This window comes from Panthera uncia (assembly GCF_023721935.1).
Source record: "Panthera uncia isolate 11264 chromosome C1 unlocalized genomic scaffold, Puncia_PCG_1.0 HiC_scaffold_4, whole genome shotgun sequence".
In the NCBI taxonomy this organism is placed as follows: domain Eukaryota; kingdom Metazoa; phylum Chordata; class Mammalia; order Carnivora; family Felidae; genus Panthera; species Panthera uncia.
Window position 1 is genome coordinate 58,137,646 of NW_026057585.1, and position 18,644 is coordinate 58,156,289.

The window sequence follows — 18,644 nt, forward strand, 5'->3', positions numbered from 1 at the left end:
TTCAGTTATCTTTTCAAAAGGTTAGCTGTTATTCATTGATTTTTTTTTCTATTGGCTTTACTTTTATCTATTTTGTTTATTTCTCCTATAATCTTTATTATTTACTTCCTTCTGCTAACTTTGTACTTACTTTCTTCTTCTTTTTACAGTTCCTTGAGGTATAAAGTTGGGTTGTTTATTTGGGATTTTTTTAATGTAGATGTTTATTGCTATAAACTCCCCTATTAATGCATTGTGTAAGTTTTAATATGCTGTATTTTTGTTTTTGTTTGTTGCAAAAATATTTTGTAATTTACCTTTTCATTTTTAATTTTACCCATTGGTTGTTCAGGAGTGTGTCATTTAATTTGCACATATTTGTGAATATTCAGTTTTCCTTCAGCTGTTGAATTCTACTTTCATTTCATTGTGGCTGGAAAAGATACTCTTTGTGACCTAACATGTGATCTGTCCTGAAGAATGTTCCATGTATGCTTGAGAAGATGAGTATCTGCTTATGTTAATGTATATATGTATTAGATCAATTTGGTCGATAGTGTTAAAGTCCACTGTTTCCATCTTGATTTTTCTATCTGAATGTTCTGTGCATTACTTAAAGTAGCTTCTAGCATTCTCCCACTGCTATCGTATTGCTGTCTGTTTCTCCCTTCAGTTCTATCAATGTTTATCTATTTAGATGCTCTGATGTTGGGTGCATATATATTTATAATTATTATAGTGTCCATGTTTATTGATCCTTTTGTCATTATATAATGGCCCTTTTCTCTTGTGACAATTTTTGTTTTTAAGTCTATTTTGTCTGATTTAAATATAGCCACCTCCACTGTCTTTTGGTTACTAATTGCATAGTATATTTTTTTCCTAGTCCTTCACTTTAAACCTGTATGTGTCCTTGTATCTTTTTATTTTATTTTTTATTTTTTAAAATTTATATCCAAATTAGTTAGCATAGAGTGCAACAATGATTTCAGGAGTAGATTCCTTACCCATTAGCCCATCCCCCCTCCCACAACCCCTCTAGTAACCCTCAGTTTGTTCTCCATATTTATGAGTCTCTTCTGTTTTGTCCTCTTCCCTGTTTTTATATTATTTTCGTTTCCCTTCCCACCTGTTTTGTTTCTTAATGTCCTCATATGAGTGAAGTCATATCATTTTTGTCTTTCTCTGACTAATTTTACTTAGCATAATACCCTCCACTTCCATCCACACAATTGCAAATGGCAAGATTTCATTCTTTTTGATTGCCGAGTAATACTCCATTGTATATATATTCCCCATCTTCTTTATCCATTCATCCATTGATGGACATTTGGGCTCTTTCCATATTTTGGCTATTGTTGATAGTGCTGCTATAAACACGGGGGAGCATGTATCCCTTTGAAACAGCACACCTGTATCCCGTGGATAAATGCCTAGTAGTGCAATTGCTGGGTTGTAGGGTAGTTCTATTTTTAGTTTTTTGAGGAATCTCCATTGTGTCCTTATATCTTAAATGAGTCTCTGGTAGACTGCATTTGGTTAGATCTATTTTTTAATTCTCTCGGACATTATTTTTTGAGTGAGGAGTTTCATGCATTTACATTTAAAGTTATTACTGATAGGGAAAGAACTTACTATTGCTATTTTAATTGTTTTCTCTTTGTCTTAATAGTTCTTTACTCCTTTTGTCACTGTGGTTTGCTGATATTTGTATTGATATTCTTTGATTCCTGTCCTTTTCTTTTGTGTATCTTATATAGGTACTCTGTGGTTAACGTGGGACTTACATAAAATGTTTTATAGTTAAAATAGTCTATTTTAAGCTGATAAGAGTTACATACAAAAACCCTATGCTTTTACTTTTCCTCCCCCCACCACACCTTATGTTATTGATTTCGCAGTTTACATATTTGTATATTGTATATGCATTAACATATTCTTGTTATTTTCTTTTGTTTTTTATCTAATAATTTATTATTTTTTATAATTTACATCCAAGTTAGTTAGCCCATGGTGCAACAGTGATTTCAAGAGTACATTCCTTAAGCCTTAGCCCATAGCCCCTCCCTCAACTCCTCCAGCAATTCTGTTTGTTCTCTATATTTAAGAGTCTCTTATGTTTTGTCTCCCTCCCTGTTTTTATATTATTTTTGCTTCCCTTCCCTTATGTTTATCTGTTTTGTATTTTAAAGTCCTATAGGAGTGAAGTCATATGATATTTGTCTTTCTCTGACTAAATTCGCTTAGCATAATACACTCGAGATACATCCACATAGTTGCAAATGGCAAGATTTCATTCTTTTTGATTGCCGAGTAATACTATATTGTATGTACATATATACATACATATGTATACATATACATACATACATATATATACATACATATACATATGTGTACATATACATACATACATACATCTTTATTGATTCATCTGTCGTTGGACATGTGGAGTTTTTCCATACTTTGGCTATTGTCGATAGCGCTGCTATAAACATTGGGGTGCATGTGCCCCCTTCGAAACAACACACCTGTATCCCTTGGATAAATATCTAGGAGTGCAATATCTGGGTTGTAAGGTAGTTCTATTTTTAGTTTTTTGAGGAACCTCCATACTTTTTTCCAGAGTAGCCGCACCAGTTTGCCTTCCCACCAGCAGTGCTAAAGAGATCCTCTTTCTCCCCATCCTCACCAACATCGGTCGTTGCCTGAGTTGTTAATGTTAGCATTCTTACAGGTGTGGGGTGGTATCTCAATGTGGTTTTGATTTGTATTTCCCTGATGATGAGTGATGTTGAGCATTTTTTCATGTGTCGGTCGGCCATCTGGATGTCTTCTTTGGAGAAGTGTCTATTCATGTCTTTTGCCCATTTCTTCACTGGGTTAGTTTTTTGGGTGTTGAGGTTGATAAGTGCTTTATAGATTTTGGATACTAACCCTTTATCTGATAGGTCATTTGCAAATATCTTCTCCCATTCCATCAGTTGCCTTTTAGTTTTGCTGATTGTTTCCTTCACTGTGCAGAAGCTTTTAATTTTGATGAGGTCCCAATAATTCATTTTTGCTTTGGTTTCCCTTGCCTCTGGAGACATGTTGAGTAAAGAGTTGCTGTGGCCGAGGTCAAAGAGGTTTTTCCTGCTTTCCCCTCTAGGATTTTGATGGCTTCTTGTCTTGTGTTTAGGTCTTTCATCCATTTTGAGTTTTTTTTTGTGTATGGTGTAAGAAAGTGGTCCAGGTTCATTTTTCTGCATGTCGCTATCCAGTTTTCCCAGCACCACTTGCTGAAGAGACTGTCTTTATTCCATTGGATATTCTTTCCTGCTTTGTCAAAGATTAGTTGGTCATACGTTTGTGGGTCCACTTGTGGGTTCTCTATTCTGTTCCATTGATCTGAGTATCTGTTTTTGTGCCAGTACCATACTTTCTTGATGATTACAGCTTTGTAATACATCTTGACGTCTGGGATTGTGATGCCACCAGCTTGGTTTTTCTTATTCAAGATTGCTTTGGCTATTCAGGGTCTTTTGTTTTAGCTCTGTGAAGAATGCTGGTGTTATTTTGATAGGTATTGCATTGAATATGTAGATTGCTTTGGGTAATGTTGACATTTTAACAGTATTTGTTCTTCCTATCTAGGAGCATGGAATATTTTTTTTTTGTCTTCTTCAATTTCTTTCATAAGCTTTCTATAGTTTTCAGTATATAGATTTCTCACCTCTTTGGTTAGGTTTATTCCTAGGTATTTTATGATTTTTGGTGCAATTGTAAATGGGATTGGCTCCTTGATTTCTCTTTCTATGACTTTATTATTGGTGTATAGGAATGTAACCGATTTCTGTGCATTGATTTTATATCCTGCGAATTTGCTGAATTCATGGATCAGTTCTAACAGTTTTTTGGTGGAATCTTTTGGGTTTTCCATATAGAGTATCATGTCATCTGTGAAGAGTGAAAGTTTGACTTCCTCCTGGCTGATTTGGATGCCTTTTATTCCTTTGTGTTGTCTGATTGCTGAGGCTAAGACTTCCAATACTATGTTGGATAACAATCGAGAGTAGACATCCCTATCTTGTTCCTGACCTTAGGGGGAAAGCTCTCAGTTTTTCCCCATTGAGGATGGTATTAGCATTGGGTCTTACATATATGGCTTTTATGATCTTGAGGTATGCTCCTTCTATCCCTACTTTCTTGAGTGTTTTTATCAAGAAAGGAGGCTGTATTTTGTCACATGCTTTCTCTGCATCTATTGAGAGGATCCTGTGGTTCTTGTCCTTTCTTTAATCGATGTGATGTATCACATTGATTGTTTTGCAGATATTGAACCAGTCCTGCATCCCAAGTATAAATCCCACTTAGTTGTGGTGAATAATTCTTGTAATGTATTGTTAGATATGGTTGGCTAGTGTCTTGTTGAGGATTTTTGCGTCCATGTTCATCAGAGAAATTCATTTGTAGTTCTCCTTTTTAGTGGGGTCTTTGTTTTTGGAATCCAGGTAATGCTGGCTTCACAGAAAGAGTTTGGAAGTTTCCCTTCCGTTTCTATTTTTTGGAAAACCTTCAAGAGAATAGGTGATAACTCTTCTTTAAATGTTTGGTAGCATTCCCCTGGAAAGCCATCTGGCCCTGGACTCTTGTTTTTTGGGAGATTTTTGATTACTAATTTGATTTCATTACTGGTTATGGGTCTGTCCAAATTATCTATTTCTTCCTGTTTCAGTTTTGGTAGTTAATATGTTTCTAGGAATTTGTCCATTTCTTCCAGATTGCCCATTTTATTGATGTCTAATTGTTCATAATATATTCTTATTGTTTGTATTTCTGCTGTTTGTTGTGATCTCTCCTCTTTCATTCTTGATTGTATTTATTTGTGTCCTTTTTTCTTTTTTTATCACACTGGCTAGGGGTTTATCAGTGTTTTTAATTCTTTCAAAGAACCATCTCCTGGTTTCATTGATCTTTTATGTTTTTTGTCGTTGTTGTTGTTTTTTTTTTTTTTTTTTTTTTTTGTGTTTTTTTTTTTTTTTTTTTTTTTTTTTTTTTTTTTTTTTTTTTGGTTTCGATAGTATTGATTTCTGCTCTAATCTTTATTACTTCCTGTCTTCTGCCGGTTTTGGGTTTTATTTGCTGTTCTTTTCCCAGCTCTTTGAGGTGTAAGGCTCGGTTGTGTATCTGAGACCTTTCTTCCTTATTTAGGAAGGCCTGGATTGCTATATACTTTCCTCTTATTACTGCCTTAGCTGTATCCCAGAGGTTTTGGCTGTGGTGTTATCATTTTCATTGGCTTCCGTGTACTTTTTAATTTCCTCTTTAACTTTTTGGTTAGCCCATTCATTCTTTAGTAGGATGGTCTTTAGTCTCCAAATATTTGTTATCTTTCCAAATTTTTTCTTCTGGTTGATTTCATGTTTCATAGCATTGTGGTCTGAAAATATGCACGGTATGATCACAATCTTTTTGTACTTGTTGAGGGCTGATTTGTGTCCTAGTATGTGATCTCTTCTGGAGAATATTCCATGTGCACTGCAGAAGAATGTGTATTCTGCTGCTTTAGGATGAAATGTTCTGAATATATCTGTTACGTGCATCCGGTCCTGTGTGTCATTCAAAGCCATTGTTTTCTTGTTGACTTTTTGTTTAGATGATCTGTCCATTTCTGTAAGTGGGGTATTGAAGTCCCCTACTATTATGGTATTATTATCAACGGATTTATTTATGTTTGTGATTAATTGATTTATATATTTGGGTTCCACCACATTTGGAGCATAAATGTTTACAATTGTTGGGTCTTCTTGGCGGATAGACCCCTTAATTATGATATAATGCCCTTTTTCATCTCTTGTTACAGTCTTTATTTTAAAATCTAGATTTCTGATACAAGTGTGGGTACTACGGCTTTCTTTTGTTGACCATTAGCATGATAGATCGTTCTCCACCCCCTTACTTTCAATCTGAAGTTGCCTTTAAGTCTAAAGTGGGTGTCTTGTAAACAGCGTATAGATGGAACTTGTTTTCTTATCCATTCCGTTACCCTTTGTCTTTTGATTGGAGCATTTAGTCCATTGACATTTAGAGTGAGTACTGAAAGGTATGAATTTATTGCCATTATGTTGCCTATAGAGTTGGGAGTTTCTGGTGGTGTTCTCTGGTCTTTTCTAATCTGTTTTGCTTTTGGACTGTGGTTTTTTTGTTTTGTTTTGTTGTTTTTGTTTTTGTTTTTTCCATCTATTCTCCCCTCAGAGAGCCCCCCCTTAAAATTTCTTGCAGGGCTGGTTTAGTGGTCACAAACTCCTTTAATTTTTGTTTGTCTAGGAAACTTTTCATCTCTCCTTCTATTTTGAATGACAGCCTTGCTGGATAAAGAATTCTTGGCTGAATATTTTTCCAATTCAGCACATTGAATATATCCTGCCACTCCTTTCTGGCCTGCCAAGTTTCTGTGGATAGGTCTGCTGCAAACCTGATCTGTCTTCCTTTGTAGGTTTAGGACTTTTTTTCCCTTGCTACTTTCATGATTCTTTCCTTGCCTCAGTATTTTGTGAATTTGATTATGATATGCCTTGTTGATGGTCGGTTTTTGTTGAATCTAATGGGAGTCCTCTTTTCTTCCTGGATTTTGATATCTGTGTCTTTCCCCTGGTTAGATAAGTTTTCCACTTTGATTTGCTGACATAAGTTTTCTACCCCTTTTCCCCTCTTCTCATTTTCTGGGACCTCTATGATTCTGATATCCTTTTTCATGAGTCACTGAGTTCTCTAATTTCTATATCATGCTCTTTTGCCTTAGTCTCCCTCTTTTTTTCTGCCTCATTTTTCTCCGTAAGTTTCCTCTGTATTGCTGATTTGCTGCTCTGCCTGATCCATCCTTGCCCCTGTGGTATCCATTTGAGATTGAAGCTCATTTATAGCCTTTTTTATTTCATCCTCAGTAGCTTTACTTCTTTTATCTCTGCAGAAAGGGATTCTAATCTTATCTCAACCCTAGCTAGTATTCTTATTATTGTGACTCTAAATTCTGGTTCAGACATCTTGTTTGTATCTGTATTCATTACGTCCCTGGCTGTCATTTCTTCCTTTTCTTTGTTTTGTGGTAAATTCCTTTGTTTTGTCATTTTGAAGGAAAAAAAGGAATTAATAAAGTAAAAAAAAAAAACCCTTAAAATTAAAAAATTAAAAACGTTCAAAGAAATCAAATAAAGGATGCTAGATCCTCAGTGTCTTTTGGTCTGGTTGTTGAAAGAAGCTGGACAGATTAGAGAAAAAAGGGAAAGATAAGAAAAGATAACAAAGACAAAAGAAAAAGAAAGGAAAAAGGAAAACGTTTGAAAATTTGAAAAATGAATACAATACAATAAAATGAAATGATGAAAGTAAAATAGAATTTTAAAAACTTATGAGAAAGTAAAAAATATAGTAGAAAAAAATGAAAGAAAAATCTTTTTAATAATAATGGAAAATAAAAATAAAGTCTTTCTTTCTGTATTCAAAAATGAGAAAAGAGAAAAAAATTGAATAAAAGGACCAGCAAAGAGAATTAAGAATGATACAACTGGTTTCCCGTAGAAGTCAAGCTACAAAGCAGTTTATAGTCTGTAAACTAAGCAGGTTGTCTTGTTTGTCAAGAGCACTGTTGGCCCAGTTGGGCGGGATTTAGTGTAATGGCTCAGTTCTCCACTAGATGGTGCTGCTTAGCTTACTGGGGTGGATTGCTGTGGTGTGTTTAGGCATGTATGTGCATGCATGGGAGGGGTGAAAATGGTGTCACCCTGCTACCCAGTCTCTAGTATCAGAACTCTGTGCTCTCCACAACTGGCAGTCAAGCACCCCTCCTTAGTCTCTGGCTTGTGTCCCCTCCCCACTTCTACACTGTCTGTGACTAAGCTGTCAGGCTGCCAGGTAGCACCTCCATCCTGAGTTTTATCTCAGATGTGGCTGTGTTTCCCAACACCTCACTTCTGAGGGACTGTGGCTTTGACCCACTCAGATCCTCTGGCGGAGGGTCTCGCTGAGCAATGGCTGGGTGTGGACCACCCCCAGGAATGTTTGCAAGACTGTGCTGCTGCTGATGCCCAGAGACTGCCCCTGGGTGCCAGCCTGCCTCAGAAAATGTTTGCATGATCTTTTAGCAGCAGTGTTTCAGGGTTTATGGAAAATCACAACACTCATCTGGCTTCAGGCTTCGCTCTTAACATCCTTTTTCCAACACCAGTGAATGTGGTTGTTCTTCGGGGTCTACTGGTACCTTTGCCTGTGGGGTGGCTGCACAGCCTCTACCAAATGTCCCCAGCAGGGGAACTGCCACTCCCCATGTGTCCCATGGACTCCTTGGACCTTGGTCTCTGCTCTTGGGGATTCATCCTTCCCACCAGAACACTGCCAGGTATCGAGCTGCAGAGTTTCAGACTGTGCTCCCCCTCTTTATATAGAGTCTTAATGGAATTTAAACCCTCTACTTTCTCCTTTCTCCCTTTTTTGTTCAGTCCCTGTGGCTGTTTCCACTTTTCCACTTTCTCTCCAGCTCCTTTTGCTGGGGGGTGCTTTTCCCATATTCTCCCCCCCCCCCCATCTCTGTCCTCTCTCTGCAAGTAAAAACAGCTCCCTGCCCTCTGTGTCTTCTCTCTCCTCTGGTTCACCTCTCCGTGCTGTGTACCTGCCTAGTTCTGTGGTTCAGGTTGTGCAAATTGTTGTGTTAATCCTCAGGTCAGTTTTCTAGGTGTGCAAGATGGTTTAGTGTTGATCTGGCTGCATTTCATGGAGTAGAGACGCAAAAAATCTTCCATGTTGTTCTGCCATCTTGGCATGATGGATTAGATTTTAAAACCTTTCTTTTATGAAAACAAAATACTAATTTGTGTGGAAGATTTTTGCCCTCAATACGTGTTCTTAATATATGTCATACTGACAATAATGGGTTATCTTTGGGAGTGAGTGTACTGTCAGTGTTATACACGGAGAGAGAGGGTGGGCATTCTCTTCTGGGCTTCTCTAATACTATATTTTATGAGCTTTTTAAAAAGTAATGAGTATATTATTCTTTTATTAAAATACTGATAGAAAATTTTTTTTCATTCCTATGCCTTTTTCTTTGTTTCTTGCTACTTTTTTTTTGCTTTTTTTAAGTTTTTAATTCCAGTTTACATACAGTGTTATATTGGTTTGAAGTGTATAATACAGTGATTCAACACTTTGATACAACACCTGGTGCTCATCACAAGTACATTCCTTCATCCCCATCACCTGTTTAACCCATCCCTCCACTTTCTCCCCTCTAGTATGAGTGTGTCTTATATAATTAAGAATCGGTTTCTTGTTTTGTGTCAAGTTTTTTCCTTTGCTTGTTTGTTTTGTTTCTTTTTTTTTTTTTCAGTGTTTGTTTATTTATTTTGAGGGATCACAAGTGAGAGACGGGCAGAGAGAGAATCCCAAGCAGGCTCCACGCTGTCAGCACAGAGCTTGACCTGGGGCTTGAACCCACAAACTGTGAGGTCATGACCTGAGTTGAAATCAAGAGTTGGACAGTTAACTGACTGAGCCACCCAGGCGCCCCTTTTTTGTTTCTTAAATTCCACATATGAGTGAAATCATAGGGTATTCATCTTCCTCTGACTGACTTACTACACTTAGCATTATGTCTTCAAGTTCCATCCATGTAATTGCAAATTGCAATATTTCATTCTTTTTCATGACTGAATAATGTTTCTTTGTATATATATGCCACATCTTCTTTATCCATTCATCAATTGATGGACACATGAGCTGCTTCCATATTTTGGCTATTGTAAATAATGCTGCTGTAAACACAGGGGTGCAAATATCCTTTCGAATTCATGCTCTTGTATCTTTTGGGTAAATACCCAATGGTGCATTGCTGGATCATAAAGTAGTTCTATTTGTAACTTTCTGAGGAGTCTCCATACTGTTTCTCACTGTGACACCAGTTTGCAGTCCCACTAACAGTGCACCAGTGTTCCTTGTTCTCCACATCTTCACCAACACCTGTTGTTTCTTATGTTTTTGATTTTAGCCATTCTGACAGGTGTGAAGTGATATCTTGTTGTTTTGACTTGTATTTCCCTGATGATAAGTGACGATAAGCATCTTTTCATGTTCTGTTGGCTATCTGGATGTCTTCTTTGGAAAAATCTCTCTTCATGTCTTCTGCCCATTTTTTTAATTGGTTTATTTGTTTTTGGGATGTTGAGTTTTTATATTTTGGATACCAGTCCTTGATCAGATATATCATTTGCAAATAATGGTAGAAAATGTCTTTAAAATGTAATGACATAAAGATAAATTTTTAAAAATGTTCTCATAACTAAGTTCATTTTTTTCTGTCATTAATTCTTGTTCTAGGCTTGTGTGGATGTCAGAGCCAGTTCAGTGTTTTGGCAGCAGATGGAATTTGCAGATAGCCTCCAGGGTCATCCCAAGTTGCCAGAATGGTTATCCACACACCCTTCTCATGGAAATCGAGCTGAGTACTTGGATAGACTCATACCTCAGGTGAGCTAAGACTGTATAAGGCAAGACTTTATTTTTACTGTATCACTTATTTTTAATGTTGTTACTTCTTATGTTTAGAAAAAGAGAATTCTAGTCTAGCCTATCAATTATTTTGATTACTGTAATCATGGGTTATCAGTTTTCAAAAGACTTGACTGAAAAGTAAAATCCTGTTTGTCCACAAGTCTTGGGGAATAAATTGGAGTAGGGTTGACCTTTCTTGTTGGTGGATGGTTTAACCTTTTTAGTATCATACCTTTTAAACTTAACTGATTTGGCTAAAGTCTAAAACTCAAGGCATATTTTTTTTTCAACATATTGATCCTAATTTAGTATCTTCTTGGTGATTTAACCTTTGTTAAAAAGCTTGTTAAAAATACCCATTAATGACTTGTACAAAATTTTTAGGTCAGTTGGTTATCTTGATATTGATGCTAGAATTTGTTTTCTTAGAAAAAAAAATCTCGTTGTATTAGTTTCTTTTTAGTTATTTATTTGTTTATAAAGGTAGAGTAAAGTATGTGCTGTGTAGTGTTTTGGTTTTTTTGTTTGTTTGTTTTTGGGTAGAACTCCTGAATGGATCAAGTTGAAGCAGCTTTCCCTCAAGTAGTTTTTACTATCTTCTGAAAATCTTTTGACTTAACATCATTCAAAATGTGTTCTTTAGTTATCACATCAATGCAGAATGCATGTCAGACATCTCTAAGCCAGGCTACATCTCTTTTCTGTTTCACTTGCATTAAATTTGCTGGTTGGTTGTAAAAGCGGAATATTCTTTAGAATTTAAGAATTGGTATTGGGCTGTTTGCTAAAGGATAACAACAGATCCAGGTGTATTATAAAAGTATCTTTCAGTATAACTTCAAATTCAACTTAAGAAATATTGAGTACATATTATAAGAAAGAAATGATGCTAGTAGGTACAGGGGATACAATAGAAGTAAGATATGGTTCTTGATACTTTCATGCTAAGTACAAATTGATTCTTAATACAACAGGGAATATGACCTCTCATAAGAAAAGTTGAAATGTAGTGGTACGCAATTTGAAGGAATAGTAGCCTGCATCTAGTTTAAGATAAGAAACAATCCCAAGATTCATTCATTAATTTATGTGATCAGTATTTGTTGATACTCATTACTAATCTCCTATTCTGTGTTCTATTGCTGGGAATGAGCAAGGACAAAACAAAACAGGCTTTGCTTTCTTGGAGCTAGCATTTTACTTAGGTAATGCAAATAATAAACAAACGTATGTGTGGTATGTCAAGTGGTGATAAGCACGATGGGAAATATAAAGCATGTCAAAGGTAATAGAGAGGGCTGGGCAGTGGAGAAAGTCTGCTAGTCTCTGTTCGTGTTAAGAAGGGCCTCACTGAATAGAACCTGGAAAGAAGCCAGGGAGCCAATCTTATGTATATTTGGAGGGAGTCTTTTAAGCTGTGGAAGCAGCAAGTACACAGGACCTAAAGTGAGAGCATGTTGGGTGTGTTCATGGAATAGCAAGGAAGACATTGGGGCTGAATGGAGTAAGGAAAGGTGGGAGAATGTTTGAAGCTTAAGGGGAACAGACCATGGAAGGTCATCTAAATCACTGTAAGGACTTGACTTTTATGTCAAGTGATGGGGGAAAGCTAGTAGAGGGTTTTCAGCAGAGTTGACCTGACTCCTGTGTTTTACAGTGATCACTGGGGCTCCTGTGTGGAGAGTGGACTGTAGTGGGGCAAGGGCAGAATCAGAGAGACTAGTAGGCTCTTGCAATAATCCTAGTAAGACGTTATGGAGGTGGAATAGAGAAAGAGAAGTGGTGAGATTTTGGATATATCTTGAAAGGAATAATGAGAGAATTTGTTGACAGTTTGGGCATACTTTGTACCTTTCATGAGTACTGGGGGATAGCCAGACCTTTCTAAATATACTTCGTTTATACTCCTAATTTGAAGAAAAAAATTTTGAGAAAGAAACATAAGTGAAATTTACTTGATATAATGTATAATAATCCTTCATCTTAAAATAGGGCAACATAGAACTGGGATCGTATGTGTTTCATTAGTAATTTATGAGTGCTGAAGGTCACTGGCTCTGAGAATCTTCTTGGTCCTCCCCGAGACCCGGGACCTTGTACCACCTTGGGAGGTTTAGCCTATCTCTAAAGTCATAATAACCACATGGTTTTCTTTCAGAATTTCTTTTCTTTGCATATTTGCTCAGTGAAATTCTAAAAGTATATGGTTTGCGTAAAGTGAATAATGACTTCTAGCCAACTTTCATCTGAAGCCTGCCCTAAAGTCTGTAAGAAATATGCATTAGAGAAGTCTTTAAAATAATAATGAATTGATTAGTAAGTATGAGGAAAAGTGATTGGAGAAGCAAATGTTATTTGGCAACCAATGATGAAAAACACTGGGAGATTTTTTTCTTCTAAAAATAAACTATCCTAGTTTAGAAACTTAATTTGAAAACCTCATATAATTTCTTATATTTTCCCCCCAAGTGATTAAATTCAATTTGAAAGTAATAAAACTCTACTACAATATTGGGAATAATTCAGTGGTTGAAGTGAAACTGATAGTACAAGAGTATATTGTTAATTAGAATACTTAGTCATAATTCAGAGATTGGAATTCCCTAACATTGTAAGTCTAATTTCTGTAATGAAAGAAAGCAGTTCCTCAGGCAGTATATAGAATTATGTGAATCTATAGACTACTACTAATAAAGACTACTTTTTGTTGTCATTGGTTTTTTGTTTTTTGTTGTTTTTTTGTTTTGTTTTGTTTTTTACTTAAGTGAGTGCAGTGTTATATTCTATCTAAAGCTTCTGTCTTTGACATTGCTGACAGTAACCCTGAAGTGATACACATCTCAAAGATAGTTGGGAATACCGCGCCATGGGACAGAGAAATCTAGGCAAGAGATGAGGATTTCAGAGCTACTTGAAAATGTTATAGTTGAAGCAGAATGGATGAGTTCACTTAGGAAGTAAGCAGAGAAAAAGATGCTGGACAGAGTTAACTGTATAAGGTAGTTTCCCTATTTAATTAGTAGGATAAAGATTGAGCTTCTGGTAAATCAGATTTATAAGAGGAGAAAAGATCAGGAAAATCAGGAAAGTAAGGTGATTTCGTTCTATGAGAACCCAAATCTTGATAATTTTTATTTTCTAAAAAAATTTAGCTTATTAAAGATTATATATTTCTTATTGGATTCCTTGAATATCATCAAAGAAATGTATTATTTTCTACCATAGCATATCAACATTTATTTTAAAATCTGTATTTTGTGCATTCAACAAATATTTATTGATTACATGTTATGTCAGACCATAGATGTTATGAACATAATAGACAAAAAACCTTGCCCTAATGAAGCTTATTATGCAGTAAAGGGAGACAGACAATAAATAGCATTAATTAATAATGTATAGAATAAATTACTGATACATTTCATATTAGTAATGACTGTTGATGAGGAAAATACAAGAAGAACAATGTATTAGCTTGGGCTGCCACAACCAGAGATTGGGTGGCTTAAGCAACAGAAATTAATTTCTTCACAGTTCCGAGGGCTAGAAGACCAAGATCAAGGTTCTGGCTTAAGCAACAGCAATTAATTTTTTCGTAATTCTGAAGGCCAGAAATCCAATAATTTTCTTGCAGATTCAGTTTCTGGTAAGGTCTTTTTGGTTTGCAGATGGCTGCCTTCTAGAACATTGTGTCCTTACGTGGGGGGAGATAGCGTGTTGATGTCTCTTTCTTTTCTTGTAAGGGCATGTTAATCCCTTCATGAGGGCTCCCCCCTCATGACCTCATCTAAACTTAATTACCTCCCAAAACCCCACCTCTAAATACTGTCATAACATTAGAGGTTAGGGGTTCAATGTAAGAATATGGGAGAGGGGGAACAATTCAGTCCATAGAGGATAGATAATGTGTGAGCACAGGTGGTAGAGGTGTTGGAATAGCTCTTTGAAATGGGGCCAGTCCGAGAAGGTTTCACTGAGAAGATGGTATTTGAATGAAGAATTGAAATAAATGAAAGAATGAGCCATGTGGCTTCCTAGGACAACAGCTTTCCAGGCAGAAGAAATAGTAAGTACAAGGCCCTAGGGCAGGAGTGAGCCTGGTGTATAGGAGAGACTACAGGGAAACCAGTGTGGCTGGATGGGGAAGCAAGGGAGAACGTGGGGTTTGTAGTCAACGTAAGGACTTTGGATTTTGCTCACAGATGGGCCACCAGTGGAAAATTTTGGGCAGGGGACTAGAAAAGTAATAGGATTGACTTATGTTTGGAAAGAATGTGATCTATAGCTCCTACAAAGCACTAAAATCGTATAATTTTGAAGTACTTTAGTATATTGTTTAGAAAATAGACTAGTTATTTGTTTTGTTGTTTTGCTTTTAAATCAAGAAAATGCCCCCAAGTTAGAAAAAATATATACCCTTGCTATTCTTTTAATGTGTATAAAGCATGTAGAAATGCCTATTAAATATAATTCACTAGCATTTAAAAAGGATAAGTATAGGGTTATAGTATTAATAATATTTGTAGTTAATAAGATGATATGCTATAATTTTATTTACTTGAAATAATCAGTTAAATTTAGGAAACAAATACTCCACGTATTTTGGTTACCATAACAACTTGGGTGAAAAATTGAAGAACAGATGTTACATCAACCTGTTGATGTTTAGTGGTATGTTTTAAAATTCTACTTACACTGTTCAGATTTTAAATTTATGTATAACATAAGTTGTCCTTGAAAGAGATAACGTTATTTAACTTTCTTCCTATAAAGACTGTTATAAAATATGGATGAATAGATGTGAATAAGGGAAATTGTAAGATAACCCAGGGTAGAAATTTACCTGAAAGATTTATTTTATAACCAAAAGCATTTAGACTGAATTTTTTATTTTCTGTTTCTCTCACCATCTTACTCTCTGCCATCCTTTTCTTGGTTAGGGGGAAGAGGTGGAGAATGATAGAATATAAAGGAAAAACATTTCAATGGCCTTATTGTTGTTTGGGGTTATATTATTATAATAATTTTGAATAAGATTTATTTTTTAATGTTTCTTAGAGCTTTCAATGTCAGCCTTATTTTTAAACTGTTTTTTAAATCTTGATGTTCAAATTTACCACATTCAGTTTTTATAGCTACTAGCAGGCTATAAATGCATTCATTTTAATCTCATTTTATCTTGAATTCTTTAAACTTTCAGGAAGCTGGGAGTTGAACTCCTGTAAATCTCTCTTATGCATTTATAATTGGACAAAGTAAATGCATAAATCGTTAATATTACACATCTCACGAGTTAGGAAATATGAGTGTTTAACACTGAAGTGAAATGTCGTTGTTGGCCAGTGTACACAAGCATACACTGTTCACCTTACAGAATTTCATTTTGTCTGACATGGAGAGTGTGGAGGAAAAGGCAAATATCATAGCAGCTGCTGTAATTGAATTGGCCTCTGAATCATATAAAGCCAGGAAGCCTGACAGTAACATTGTCTAAAACCTTAAAAAAATATTATGGTGCATGTGATGTGTATCTACTTGAGGCTGAAGTGAATGGGCTATTAGAAAAAAAAATGCTTTTAGAGGAAAGAAAAGTATGATATCTTTAGAAAACATTAAAAAATTGGAGGTGTTTTTTTTTTCCTCTTGAAATGACTTGGTTTCTACTTTCAAAGGAAGCTTTTAACCTAATTATAAAGCTTCTGTGGCCAATAGTTTTTTCTCCTGTTTTTTTTCTTTTTTTAAAACCTAATTATTATAGTTTTATTTTTTATGAGTAATTGATAACTGTTTTCCTTGACATATACAGCCCAGAAGAGTCCTGATGTGCACTAGCAGTTGCATAAATACTTCAGTTGTTACTGGGAATAAAATACAGCCATTTCATAATATATCATTCTCACGTCAGGAGCGTTTGATTATAAATTTATTTGAAAACTTTTTCTTACGTTTCTAGAAGAAAATTGACCTGTGCCAAGTTGGCCTTAAATTTAATTGTTTGTATTTATTAAAATTTTAGTTGTTTATAATTAATTTTTAGACCCCTTAAAAAACTAATCCGACTCCAATTTTCATTGCAGTTTATGAAAGAAAATGAATTAGAGGGAAAAAAATTTTTTTAAGGTAAAATCATGACTTACGCAAATATAAGATGAACAATATCTGAGATTTTCTTTAACTTATTATTACTGAAAGAGCCAGTAATAGGTTACAGGGAGCTTACAGGAGAATTTAAGAACCATAAGAATATAGACAAGTAGGAATGCTGAAATGACTTTACAAATAAATGCAAAATTGATCTGTTATGAGGCAATAATCAATTGCATTCCACCAGATGGTTCACTTACATTTCTGTGGATAAGTATTTGCATTGTTAATAGTTTTCTACTACTTACAGAGTTGTAAAACAACTCTAGGGCCATGAAAGGCAGAGGTGACGCTGAAGGATGCACTTGAGAGGATACCCCGATGATCTTTTTTGCCCATTTCCAAGTCTTTCACATTTTTTTCGGTTTTTATTTTCTGTTGTCATCCGTTTGAAACCTTTCAAGTAAAGATAATAAATCAAATCATCCTGTCAGGCTTATATATACATGGAAGGATTTGTTATTTTTAAGTAGTCACATAGCCATCATCTTTGTTGTATTTATTTTCTGTCTCTTTTTTTTTTTTTTTTTTTTTTTGCTGCTTATTTATTCTTGAGAGAGAGAGACAGAGTGTGAGTGGGGAGGGGCAGAGAGAGATGGGACACAGAATCTGAAGCAAGCTCCAGACTCTGAGCTGTCAGCACAGAACCTGACATGGGGCTCGAACTCATGGACCGTGAGATCATGACCTAAGCTGAATTTAGACCTTTAACTGACTGAGCCACCCAGGTACCCCGTTTTTGTTTGTTTTTAAACATGCCATTGACTTGCTCAACAAATCTAGCCCCACAGTCTATATTTATTGATTGTTTTGGGGTTTTTTTGGTGAGATTGTCTAACCTAACTTGTGTTAAAAAACAAAATTCAGCTGAGTAAATTTAAAGATTAAATTAGCTTTCTTCAGTGATTAATGAATTGGGCAGTATCCCATGTAGCAATGGAAAGGAGCTCCAAAGAGCTGAATGAAATAGCGACTTCTGTAGGCAGAAGGGCACAGGGAAAGAGGGGTTACCTCATCCTTCTTTGGGGGACAGAAGGGGACTGTCTGGCAGATTACCTCACTAAGTGCTGACCAGGAAAATCCAGATTTACTGGTTTAAAATTCTGTTTCTGGAAGAGGTTGAAACTGCAGTTAGATTAGTAGTTAAAGTCTTGGTTTGATGATGTGGGGCTTATCAGAGGTGACTCTATTTTGGGCCTATTCATTCTTTTTTTTAACACTTGTTTCTCTATATACCTATAGACAGAAGTTAAGTTTTGACAAGAATATTTTATAGGCAGTGAAGCTATGCTTTTCATATTAGGATTCCCTTAATCTGGCTGCTCCACATTAGTGATGCCACATTTGATCAGGGATTTGAATGGTGGTGGCCTGACCCTTGTTTTGTCAACATGGTTTTCTCTTGTAAGGCCAGTACGTGATTGTGGGGTAATGCTTTTAGGACTCTGTAGCCAGGTTTTCATCAACCTGAGAAGTTTCTTGATTGAGGGGACTATCATTGTCCGCTGTCTTAAAAGGCTTACCTGTATGTGCGTCTTCAGGAGGAATCTATATAGAACAATGAAGAAGGAGCTCAGACCAACCAAATCAAATCTAATGGAATAAAAGATGTTGCAGCCACATTTTTCTCACATGAAGAGTAGATTTAAGAGGTAGTTAAGAGAGGTTTTTAAAACATCACAATGATGATGAGTACATAATAGTTGGAAAGAAAGATGATCATAGGTAATTGTATTTAAAAGACATTTAGCGTCTGAGTGCCCTTAACTAATAACACCAAAAGGACCCTCATCTAAACTAAATCTAAAATAACAATCACAAAAAGCCTCTGAAATGCCCATGAAATGCCCATTTTCTTCCAGTAGGATAAACTTCAAAGAGTAGAAAAATCTGAAAAAAAAACAAAAAACAAAAACCCCAAGTCTCAGGTATAATTTAAAAGCTTTACTGCATTGGAGAAGACAGGCTAGGTGCCCCCTGAAGCTGGCATGAGAAGG

The 18,644-nt window shown here is 35.7% G+C and overlaps 1 protein-coding gene across 1 annotated transcript in view; it reads left to right on the forward strand.

Moving 5' to 3' along the window:
• OMA1 (OMA1 zinc metallopeptidase) overlaps window positions 1–18,644 on the forward strand; it is a 77,294-nt gene that overhangs the window by 49,967 nt on the left and 8,683 nt on the right. The window contains exon 8 of the mRNA XM_049617082.1: window positions 10,330–10,479. Within this exon, the coding sequence (XP_049473039.1) occupies window positions 10,330–10,479 (150 nt within the window). The remainder of the gene's footprint in view (window positions 1–10,329; window positions 10,480–18,644) is intronic.